Here is a 12,167-nt window from a genome sequence, read left to right as displayed (position 1 = left end):
ATGCCCGGCTAATTTTTGTATTTTTAGTAGAGACGGGGCTTCACCATGTTGACCAGGCTGGTCTTGAACTCCTGACCTGAGGTGATGCGCCCACCTGGGCCTCCCAAAGTGCTGGGATTACAGGAGTGAGCCACCGCCCCCGGCCCCCTTTGAGTTTTTGTTCTGTCCATTACAGTTAACATTTCTAGAACATCCCTGCTCATTTCACCATTTGGAAAATAATCTTTGCTCATTGTTGCATCTTCGTCTTTTATGTAGTCATCTCACAGGCAGCCTTTTTATGTTCCTTACCTGATACCCTCAGGAATCCAAATCTGCCTTCTTTTCTTCCACTCTTGCTGGAGGAGGTGTGATTCTCCTGATCTCTGGTGAGGTGGCACAGGTCAATCCCACTCCCTACATACCTGGTATCGCCTGCATTTTCCTCCAGAGAGGATTCCCGTGTGCTCTGCGAGCCCAGCTGACCCGCCCCAGACCACTGCCCCCGACATGTCTTGCCCAGCCTCACTGTGGTGGCGTTCATGCTACCCACTTTTGTTGTCGTCGTTGTTTTTGTCATCGTCCTCTTGCTCCCACGAAACAAAGTGCGTTTTAGAGTGGTTTGGAAGCAGGAGCAAGTGCCCTGCAGAGGAGCCAGGCCACAGCCCTGCCAGACGCAGAAGGTCAGGTACTTCCACCCACCACAGTCAGCCACGCAACAGCCAGTGTTTACTGAGCACCAGGTGCATTCTCAGTGCTGTTCTGGGGTCTGGCAATTCGGAGTAAGCCAAGCGAGCCAAGTGCCCGTCCTCTGGGAGCTTCTGTGTTGGGGGAGAAGAGGCAGAAAGTGAACTTTTATGTCAGGCCGGTACACAGGCTGTCGGGATAAGTGACTCTGGGTGAGGAGGTTGAGGGGCAGTGCCAGGGTGGGCTCTAGCAGGTGACTGCACAGCGGAGGTCCGAGTGGTTGAGCTGTTGCACAACTGCCTATTCCTAGCTAGCTTGGTCCCAAACTGAAATTGCTGAGGGCAGACTGTTCGCATCTCAAAACCCGGCCAGCATAGACGGGCACTCGGTGCCAGGAGACAGCCCCACCCTCATCTGCAGTCATGCACCTCAGTGTGTCCACAGAAACAGTGTGTCTGCGGAAACAGACACGCTCCCCCAGTCTTACACGTGCATCTCAGCGTGTCCACCAGGCCCCGTGAGGCAGAGAGGACCCAGGTGCAGCAGCCTTCTGTGACCGGGAGTCATGGGACACAGCAGGCGGTCTCTGCTACTGGCCATCATGGAGATCAGTCCAGGGTTGCTAGACCAGAAAACGTGACCAAGTGACTTGTCCATATTTCTCTTGCTGGCCTGTTTTTCTTTCTTGTCTTTTTTCTTTCCCTTTCCTTTCCCCTTCCTTTTCCTTTTTTGAGATGAGTTCTTGCTCTCTCGCCCAAGCAGGAGTGCAGTAGTACAATCACAGCTCACTGCAGCCTCCAACTCCTGGGCTCAAGCAGTCCTCGCACCCCTGCCTCCCAGAGTGTGGGGATGACGGACAGGAGGCACCATGGCTGGCCTCTTAGTGGCCTTTCAAAGCTGGTGCATTAGTGGCTCCTGTTGTCAGGTCTTCATTTCACAGCTTTAACACCAGCGGTGGCCGTGTGCTGAGTGACAGTTGTAGTTGCAAGAGCCAGTGATGTAAATGGCAGTGAGTGTTGAGTTCACTCGGCTTCTGCGCTGGGGAGGAGCAGGGCCGTGGGACTCACAGGACACTTTGGGAACCACTGAATTCCTGTGAAATGCCCTTTGCAAACCCAGTAAGAACATTTCACTGATTCACTTTCAGTTGGAATGACCTGGGGGGACATCAGTTTTTATGGTTTAATTCAATACCTTTTCTCCATCTATTTAGTATGAGATCATCACAACAAACAACTTTCAGCACAATAAAAAGTTCAGTTTCAAGTAAGTAAAATCATGCCAGAAAGAGAACAAAATAGAGATGCATGTTGCTGAATCACACTGTGTGCACTGACGTTGGCATTTTCGTCATCACTCTTCCAGCAAAGCCATACGGATGCCTGCTGCCACCTCACTCATCAACCCCCGACAGGTGCGTGGGTCGCTCGCAGAAATCACAGGACCCGCAGGTCTTTCCGCCTCTGCACCTCCCTTCCCATCCCAACCCCATCCCCCCTCCAAGCCCCCAGGTTTTGCTAGTCCAGACAATTGACGACATCAACTCATTTTGGTACTTATTTCATATCCCTGTGAGGCTCAGGTCCCAAACTAAGTGTGTGATCCAGGCTGGCCAATCAGAGCACTCCATCCCTGCAGCCACGGTGATTGGTCTGGGAATGATCATGTGACCCAGTGTTCTGCATGCCCCCTCCCCCCCCCCAGCTAAACTGGGGATCCAGTGCCCCGCAGCTGACAGCCCTGCCCTAACAGGAAATTAAGGGGCTGACCTGGTGCCTTTCATGGAATCCTTTCACCTGGTGGATGGCCTGAACCCGTTACCCAACCCATGGCTGGGGGTCCCTCACACAGGAAACGTTCGTACTGGCAGATGCCCTGTGGCTTGTGTCTGCCCCGTCTCCAGGCTGTGCCTGCCGGGCCATCACTCTGGCAAAGGGAGCCCACCCTCATATTCCCTCCAGTGTCCCAGAGAAAACCCGGCCTGGGGTAGCTCCTAGCTCTTCAGATGCAAGGCACAAATTCAGTCCACCCTGTGAAAGGAAACACACTCAGATTTATTACTCACAGGTCCTGGATGGGGAGGGTGCCATGCGTGGGGAGAACAGTGCTCTGTCCACAGGTAGCAAGAGGCAGGAAAGAAGGGTCAGGCAGAGGGGGGGGCCCTGTGGGCCAGCACCTTTATTGAGGCTCAGGGCATCATCCAGGCAAGTTTCTCGTGGGGAGTTTTAATTGGTGGGTTTAGAGCAGGCAGGCACGCGCTCCATGGGTCCCATTGTGACTGAGGGCATCACTGTGGCACATCTGCATGGTCCACACAGGGTGAGGGGTCAGCGGGGCCAGCCAAGTGGGTTTTGTCCACCCTCCCACAGGGAGGCAGCCACTGGGAGGCAAGTGTCCGGATGGACCACACTGAGGCACTGGGAGCTGGTGGAGAACTGAAAACTGTTGAAGGTGACTGAGCCCTGCCTCTGGTATGAGAAAGTTAAACCTGTCATCAAAATGGTTGCTGAGGCCACCTAAAATTAGAAAAATTCACTCCAGCCAGGCTGGACTAATGGGAGTCATCCATGGGACTCTTGCTGGAGCTGTTGGAAAAGAGTGAGCCTCTTTCTGCAGAGATCGCGAGCCATAAGGATGGCAGGGCTAGGAGGGGGCCAATGCAAAATGAATCCGATGTTTTCCTGTCTCCCTTTGGCAAATGAAGGAACTAGTGTGTAGTGAGCGTGCATGGTGTGGTATGTGTGGCCAGGCAGCGAGTGATAACAGAAGTCAGTTCGGGATCCCACTCTCAGGACGTCCTAGTCTAGCAGGCTCCAGGCAGGCGTTGGCAGAGAGAAGAGAAGGGGTGGTCTGGAGGGAGAAGCCAAGTGTGCAGAGGTGCAAGAGAGGCATGTCAGAGAGAGCCCAGCCAGGGCGGGTGGGCCAGCGACCTCAGTGTCCTGGAGAGGCTACATCCTGGTACAGACGGCGGGTGGCCCTAAAGAGGGAGGGAAATGGCAGCGATCAGATGCCTCAGTGGCTAAACTCTGGCTGCAGCACGAAGCTAGAGGAAGATTTAGACATTTATGCATGGTCTCGTCTTGTGTGTATTTCAACTGACGTTATGGGTAAGTCCTGAGCTCACTCAAAGCCTTTCACTGTGTGTTTAACAGACTGGAGTCAATGGAAGTTGATCTCTCTCCTTCTCCGATTAGAAAAGTAAGTGCATCTCTCCTGCTGAGTTCCTCATTTCCCGTGTACCAGACGTGGCATTTCCCATTTTCCTCAGTACTGAAAAATATCACTGCTCATGCAACAGTAGACAGACTTTGCACAGCGCCCCTGCGTCATGTGCTGGCTCCTGCATCATGTGCTGGCCCCGTGGGTGAGAGGGGTGGGCTGTGGCTGTAAGCTGGGTCATGAGAACCCTCCTGTTCTGCCTGAACGGCCGGGACTGCAGTTGCATCTGGAGAAACAAAAGCAAATGCAGACAGAGTGTGGCAGGGTCCCACGCAGGTCCTGTGTTGTTCCCATGCAGGTCCCATGTTGGTCCTGTGTTGACCCTGTGTTGGTCCTATGTTGGTCCTGTGTTGATCTTGTGTTGGTCCTGTGTTGACATTGTGTTGGTTCTGTGTTGACCCTGTGTTGACCTTGTGTTGGTCCTGTGTTAACCCTGTGTTGGTCCTGTGTTCCCGTGCAGGTCCCGTGTTAGTCCTGTGTTGGTCCTGTGTTGGTCCTGTGTTGACCCTGTGTTGGTCCTGCATTGACCCTGTGTTGACATTGTGTTGGTCCTGTGTTGACATTGTGTTGGTCCCGTGTTGACCTTGTGTTGGTCCCGTGTTGGTCTTGTGTTGATCCTGTGTTGGTCTTGTGTTGACCCTATGTTGGTCCTGTGTTGACCTTGTGTTGGTCCCATGTTGGTTCTGGGTTGATCCTGCGTTGATCCTCCGCTGTTCCCATGTTGGTCCCGTGCTGGTCCCTGTTGATGTCAAACAGAAATGGCAGCAAAGCTGGTGGCCCTGTGCTTTACCTGCCTTCAGTTGCTGTCTCATGAAGTGCCAAACAGTGCCAAAGAAGACAACAGTAAACTTTGTCAGCCCAGGAAAAGAAATGGGTCAGAAAAGCTAAGGATTCTGGGAAACAGGAAGCACCAACTTCAAGCTGGAGAGAAGCAAGACCAGAGGAAACCTGCCCGGAACTCAGGGAGACTCCAGGCCCCGCTCTCCCGTCGTCTCCCTGGGTCGGCAGAGCTCGGCGCCAGATGCACAGCGGCCACACACCAGGTGGCTCGGAAACAGGAGAGAGGAGGCAGTTTGGGAAGGACTCAGGGCAGTGAACTGCACCCCATGGGAGGGATCAGGCCTTAAAAAACATGTGGGGCAGGAGGGGGCCAAGGAGCAAAGGCAGGAAAACCGAGTGGGTTCTGGCGGCGGTGAATGCCTGTGTTCCACAGTGCCAGTGATGCTTATTTGATTTATGTGTTGCTTCGTGTTGTGCGACACAGTGTGGCTCATTGGCAAGCACTGTTCCAAGCCTTTATAGATACAAACTCTGTCGTCCTAGCAGCCCTGTGACATGAGTAATCCCACCCAGAGCCAGATGATGGAGGAACCTGGAGTCAGAATAAGAAGGTGGAACTGGATTCCGTAGGGAATGAAGAGCCGCCACAGCTTCGGTGAAAGAGAAACGCCAGTTCCTTGGCAGTTGGGTCAAGCACACGCGTCCTCTCCCTGCCCAGCTCACCTCCTCTATCCTCATGGCCGCACCCATACACATCGGCAGCACTGGAGCCGTGCTTCCAGAGGGACACACTGCCTCGTGGGTGCCCGTGTCCCGAGGCAACTGGCCCACACCGAGCACGCCACCTGCCCCCTCAGGCCCTGCTGGAAGCTCTTATGGAACCCTCTCCTGGGTCCCTGTAGGTCCCTACCACCTGCCTTGGCTCCCCCAAGGCTGGACACCTGCTTCCAGCTGTCTTTTGGTGCACTGGGACCTTGTTTAATGGATGAACTCACAGCCTCCAAGTCCTCACAGCTTAAGGAGGAAGAACTTGGTTCTGTCAGGTCAGCTTTCTACCTTTCCTTAGGATCTGAGTAATTGATGAGAATAGAGAATACTCAAGACTGGCAGGCAGCAGGCACGTCGGGCTCACGCCTGTAACCTCAGCACTTTGGGAGGCCAAGACAGGTGAATCACTTGAGCCCAGGAGTTTAAGACCAACCTGGGCAACATAGTAAGACCCTGTCTCTAAAAGAAAGAAAAGACTGGCAGGCTAAATTGATTGACACTTCACTGGGTGCTACTGTTGGAAATTATTGCTGAGGTACCAGAATGTAATGAATCAAAGTTCCTAGGTGAGGGGCAAAGACCAGACATGGACACACATTTTCTTTGTTTTTTTTTGGGGGGGTGCGGGTTTTTGTGGTTTTGTTTGTTTGTTTGTTTTTGAGACAGAGTCTCACTCTGTCGCCCAGGCTGGAGTGCAGTGGCGAGATCTCGGCTCACTACAACTTCCGCCTCCCGGGTTTAAGCAATTATCCTGCCTCAGCCTCCTGAGTAGCTGGGACTACAGGTGCGCACCACCATGTCCAGCTAATTTTTGTATTTTTAGTAGATACGGGGTTTCACCATATTGGTCAGGCTGGTCTCAAACTCCTGACTTCGTGATCCGCCCACCTCAGCCTCCCAAAGTGCTGGGATTACAGGCGTGAGCCACCGCGCCCGACCGGCACATATTCTGTAAAGGGCCAGATAGTAAAACGTTTGGACTTTGCAGACCAGACAGTCCATCACAGTCACTCAACTCTGTCATGGAATTGCAAAAGCAACCATAGAAAGTACAGAAGCTAATGGCATGACCATGACTGTGTTCTAATAAAACTTCATTAACAAAAACAGGCTGCGGGCCATAGTTTGCCCACCCCTGTGCCACACCAGAATGCAAATTTCAAGGAAAGTGTCTAAAACCAGTTTTTCACCTCCTGAAACGCCTTGTCACCCCGGAGTGGATGTGTGTAGCAGTTCCTTTGGAAAGAGCTCCTGTCCTCCCTGCCCCACGTAACTGCGTAGAGTGAGAGGTGCTCCTGGTAACCCTCAGCCTGAGCAGAGGTTCTGGGGACACCACCTGTTGCCTCTGCAGACCGAGGTCTTCTGTGGCCTGCGGAGAGCAGTGTACAGGCCTCTCGAGGTGAACCTCCCACACTGTTGAGGGCTGCATAGGAAAGAGCGTTATCGGGGGTGCTCTTGGTGGGGTTCCTGCCCCGAAGGCTCGTCAGAGGGAGGGCCACAGTGCAAGTGTCTGTCATTGGGTGGACTTGGAGAAGCAAAGCCAGTGCCATCCCATGAGAGTGCCTGGGACACAGCTGGGCCTGCCCAGAGAGGCTTGGTTCTTTTCCTTCCTCCTCCACCCTTGCTGCTCCAGGCCTGGGGACCTCAGGCTGCTTGCACTGGGGAGGAGGAGAAGCAGAGCCTAAGGCCCCCACCCTCCTGGACAAGGTGCCTGAGAAGGCAAGGGAGAGTCTGCTTTCACACGGAGATGGAAGTGTTGACTACGGTGTGGGGCTTGGCTGGATAATTTCTTAATTAACTTAATTAAGATAATTAACAGATAAATCTGTTCACCTTAAATGAGCATGGGATTTTCTGTTATGTAAAATTGACCAGGGTTAATGTATCTTTTTGAAAAGGTAAAATAATGACTCACAAATACAAAATGAATGCCATTCACATACTTCCTTCAGCTTACGAATTGGCCAGTCACAGTAGCTCACGCCTGTAATCCTAACACTTTGAGAACTGAGTCAGGCAGATCCCTTGAGCCCAAGAGTTTGAGACCAGCCTGGGTAACATGACAAGAGCCCATCTCTACAAAAAATTAGCTGGGCATGGTGGTGCACACCTGTAGTCTCAGCTACTGAGAAGCTGAGGTGGGAGGATCACCACCAGGAGGCTGAGGCTGCAGTGAGCTGTGACTGCCCCAGTGTACTCCAGCCTGGATGACAGAGTGAAACCCTGTCTCAAAAAAAAAAAAAAAGAAGAAGTTTTGAGTTAATGAGGGAAACCAGCTGATATAGTTTAGGTATTCATCCCTGCTGGCATCTCATGTTGAATTATAATCCCCAGTGCTGGAGGTAGGGCCTGGTAGCAGATGTTTGGGTCATGGGGGCAGATCCCTGATGGTTGATACTGTCTTTGCCGTGGTGGGCGAATTCTCATGAGATCTGGCTAGTTAAAAGCACGTGGCACTGTCCCCCAGTCTCTTGCCTGCTTGCCCTGCAATGCGCCTGCTCCCCCTTGGCCTCCCGTCCTGATTGTAGCCTCCCGAGGCCGCCCCAGAAGCGGCTGCTGCCATGCTTCCTGTACAGCCCTCAGAAGCATGAGCCAGTTAAACCTCTTTTCTTTATGAATTACACAATTTCTGGTATTTATCGCAGTGCAAGGATGGCCTAATACACCACCAGTTAAATGTGAAAACTGGTTTAAAGGAGAATCCAAAGAGCAAATATGTGTGTAGGCAGCCAGGAATGCAGATGTGAACACACCAATGGGTACGCAGCCCCTCCCACATGGCAGGAACCAGTGTCTTGCCCAGCCAAGTCTGCCATGGCCCATGGACAAGAAAGATTTGCACCACTCTCTTCTGTAACTCACAGCTATCAGACAGCACCAGGACGAGGAAAGACACGAGCACTCGAATCTCTACGGAGATTTTCTCTAAACGGAGCAGCAAGTGAAACGTAGTTCAAAGGGGCGGTGATGTCAAGGGGATTCTTAGGATGAACTTGATATTGAAGACATCCTAGCAGATGGGAAGGATCCAGAAATGATGGCATAGCAGCACTCCAGGCAGGTGAGAGGAAGTACCTGGAGCCTGTCCTGATGAGGCAGGAATACGTCTGGTGTTCACAGGATGGCAGGCAGAGGCTGAAGGTACAGAGACAAAAGCTCCCAGTTTCACAAGATTCTGCCTTGTTGGGGGTGGGAGTGAGGTCATGAGCTTCGGGTGGATGGGGAATGCGCCCCATGGATAGCTCCATGAGACCACTGGCCTGCAGGCAGCTCAGAGGGCCATGCCAAGCAGGGGGGGGTCCATCCTTCCAAGGTTAGAGTCTTGCCAGCAAGCAGGAGCAGAGGACTGGCAGAGTAGGGCCAAGGGTGTGGCAGAGAGTGTCCCCGGAGCAGGGCGCTGCTGTGCTGCTCGAGAGGCCACGAGGACACAGAGGGGCTTCCATGGTGTACTGGAAGGGCCTGTGGATTAAAGGATCTGTGGGATGGCTGTGCCAGGGGCAGAAGCCAGGAAGGTGGGCAGCAGAGGTCTTGGCGGGGCACAGTTGATGACGGCAGAACCTGAGGACCAGCGGGGGTGAGGCAAGGAGCCTGGGAACAGGAGATGCCAGCAGTGAGTTGAGAGCCAGAGGAGCGAGCCCAGGAAGGGGCAGCAACTAGAAATAGCACCTTGCCATGCTGCAGGTTGCACTGAGAGGCAGGAGGGACTCAGAGCAGAGCAGCCTCCCTCACCAGTCTCAGAACCTGGGCTGGCAGCTGTGGATTCACAGGTTCCTGTGGGTTGAGGAGGGAGGGTGGCAGCAGCGGCCTTGTGGTTGCTGGGTAGGGTGAAGGGTGGGCACAGAGCAGGGGCCAGCACACACAGCTCCGAGCAGCGTTAGCTCCACCCTGTCTGTCGGCATCTGGACTTCAAGGTGACAAAATTATGCACCCAAGAATGATTTACTCAGGATTTCACATTCTCTAACATCAGCTGCAGACTTCGTTTTTTTCACCTAAAATTCCTAGTAGAGCCCGTTATCCATTCACCGTTATAGGCCCTGGTGGAACGGAGGGAATCAAATAGATAATACCCACCCACACCCCTTCTACCACCAGCAGGCAGAGTTGGGAGATGGACACAGAATCAAATTAGACAGGAACTTGTCAGAGGGCAATAAAGATGAGGGAGATGGGGTTCCAGGAAATGTATTCCTAACAGACACTGGGAGTCTGAATCTTGTAAGCGGCAATATTGGAATTTTATCCATTGTTTTCTTGTTGCATTCTTAGTCGGAGATAGCAGCCGGCCCTGCGAGAATCTCCGTGATTAGTCCACCTCAAGATGGACGCATGGGTAAGTAAAATTTCCTGTAACCTTACCTCCAATCAATACACGTGTCAATTAAAATATATTCCCTGAGGCCGGGGGCAGTGGCTCACGCCTGTAATCCCAGCACTTTGGGAGGCCGAGGCGGGCAAATCACAAGGTCAGGAGATCGAGACCATCCTGGCTAATTCCGTGAAACCCCGTCTCTACTGAAAATACAAAAAACTAGCCGGGCGCGGTGGCGGGCGTCTGTAGTCCCAGCTACTCGGGAGGCTGAGGCAGGAGAATGGCGTGAACCTGAGAGGTGGAGCTTGCAGTGAGCCGAGATTGTGCCGCTGTACTCCAGCCTGGGCGACAGAACAAGACTCCGTCTCAAAAAACAAACAAATAACAACAACAACAACAACTCTATATATATATATTCCCTGAAAGGTCATGTTTAATCAATCAGAGTTGTCAGAACCTACCCAAGTGGGTGTTGTCCTTCCACCCGGTGTGTAGGAGGCTACGTATTTACCAAAACGGTGCAGCGTTTGAGTCCCAGGGAGAAGCTCCTGATGACCGTGTAACAAGTCACAGGAGAAAACTGGCTCCTTTGCATTCTCTGTCCTCTTGGTTTTTAACAAAAATAGTGTCACTGGGTTTGCTTCTGGTAACTGGCTTTGAATTGCTGGTCCGTTTTCAAAGTGACTCCCTCCCTCAACCCTCAGCGCACATCGGCCTCAGCCCACACAGGCCATCTCCCCGCACACTGTCTCCTGCATCTCCACGGGGCCACATCTAACAGCTTCTTTCTGTTTCATCCCATGGCTGACCTTGTCTAAGCCCCCTGTGCCCAGAGTGTGTGTCGTTTGCAGAGGTTCACCGTGTTTCTGCATAGACGTCCGTCCTCCCTTGATGCTCCTCCTCGCATTCAGTTCTGGAAGGCACAGGGAGCACACCAACTCTCTAAACGCTTCCGATATGTGCTGAGGTACACAGGGCCGCCTTGTTTCTGTCCCAGCAGGCTGAAGGCGCCCTGGACACGCTCAGAACACTCACTGTGTCTGTTGTGTTTCCTCTGTGCCAGTCTGAAAGGAAATAGTAATTTTGATTTGCATTTATGTGACTATTAATGATTCTGAGTGTTTTAAATTTATTCCTCTGTGTTTTTTCTATGAATTATCTGCTTTATTCCTTTGTCGTTTATGTAGACCCCTCAGTGTGCAGGATATTAACCTTTTACTCAGTTTGCTTTGTAATTTTATATTTGACCTTTGAATTTGAGAGACTTAATATTTTTCTGTACTCAAATCTAGTCATAGGGTCTCATGCTTGGGGAGGTTTTTTTCACATACCTAAATCATTTTCTTCTAATTGAATGGTTTTTTAAACTTCTTCTTAGAGCAGTTTTAGGTTCACAGAAAAATTGAAAGGAAGGTACAGATTTCCCATATATACCATGACTCCACACATGCACAGCTCCCCCATCCCCATCCCCCACCAGACCAGCTGATGTGTTAAAACTGATGATGCTGCATGAACACGTCATTGTCACCCGGAGTCCATGGTTTCCATGAGGCTTCACTCTAGGCGTTGTATGTTCTGTGGGTTTGAACAAATACACAGTGACATATATTCGCCATTATAGTGGCATATGGAATAGTGCCACTGCCCTAAAAATCCTCTGTGCACCACCTGTTCATCCCTCCCCCACCTCCCACCAACACCTGAAAGCCACTGATCTTTCTATGGTCCCTTTTTCAGACTATCCTAGAGTTGGAATTATACAGTATGTGGCTTCTCAGATTGACTCCTTTCACTTAGCAACACACACTTACAGTTCCTCCATCTCTTCTCATGGTTTGCTAGCTCATTTTTTTAGTCACTGAATAATATTCCATTATCTGGATGTATCACAGTTTATCATTCACCTGCTGAAGGGCATCTTGGTTGCTTCCAAGTTTTGGCAATTAGGAGTTAAGCTGCTATAGATGTCCATGTGCCAGAGTTTTGTGTGGACATGTTTTCGGCTCCTTTGGGTAAATATTAAGGAATGTGAATGCTGGATCAGACGGTGAGAGGGTGTTTAGTTTTGAAAGAAATTGCCAAACTACCTTCCAAAGTGGCAGCAGCTTTTCGCATTCCCACCAGCAACGAATGAGAGTTCCTGTTGCTCCACGTGCTCACGTTCTGTGATGTCAGTGTTCTGGATTTCGGCCAGCTGATAGGTACGTAGTGGTATCTTGCTGTTTTATTTTGCGTTTTTTTGATAACATATGACTAGGAGCATCTTACGCTGATTTTTCATCTGCATATCTTCTTTGCTGAAGTGTCTGTTAGGGTTTTGGCCTATGTTTTAATTGGATTGTTTTCCTATTGTTGAGTTTTAAGAGTCCTGTGTATATTTTGGATGACAGTTCTTTTTTTTTTTTTTTTTTTTTTTTTG

The 12,167-nt window shown here is 51.3% G+C and overlaps 1 protein-coding gene across 1 annotated transcript in view; it reads left to right on the top strand.

Annotated features, from left to right (window-relative positions):
- The window catches only part of RNF212 (ring finger protein 212), a 59,074-nt gene that overhangs the window by 29,091 nt on the left and 17,816 nt on the right, over positions 1 to 12,167 (top strand). Inside the window, exons 6-10 of the mRNA XM_025385923.1 lie at positions 1,880 to 1,932; positions 2,032 to 2,080; positions 3,819 to 3,864; positions 9,703 to 9,766; positions 10,565 to 10,712. Coding sequence (XP_025241708.1) covers positions 1,880 to 1,932; positions 2,032 to 2,080; positions 3,819 to 3,864; positions 9,703 to 9,766; positions 10,565 to 10,712 — 360 coding nt within the window. The remainder of the gene's footprint in view (positions 1 to 1,879; positions 1,933 to 2,031; positions 2,081 to 3,818; positions 3,865 to 9,702; positions 9,767 to 10,564; positions 10,713 to 12,167) is intronic.

The sequence above is a fragment of the Theropithecus gelada genome, chromosome 5 (assembly GCF_003255815.1).
Source record: "Theropithecus gelada isolate Dixy chromosome 5, Tgel_1.0, whole genome shotgun sequence".
Taxonomy (NCBI): domain Eukaryota; kingdom Metazoa; phylum Chordata; class Mammalia; order Primates; family Cercopithecidae; genus Theropithecus; species Theropithecus gelada.
The sequence above is the reverse complement of the archived record's forward strand: the minus strand, read 5'-3'. Positions and strand labels throughout refer to the sequence as shown.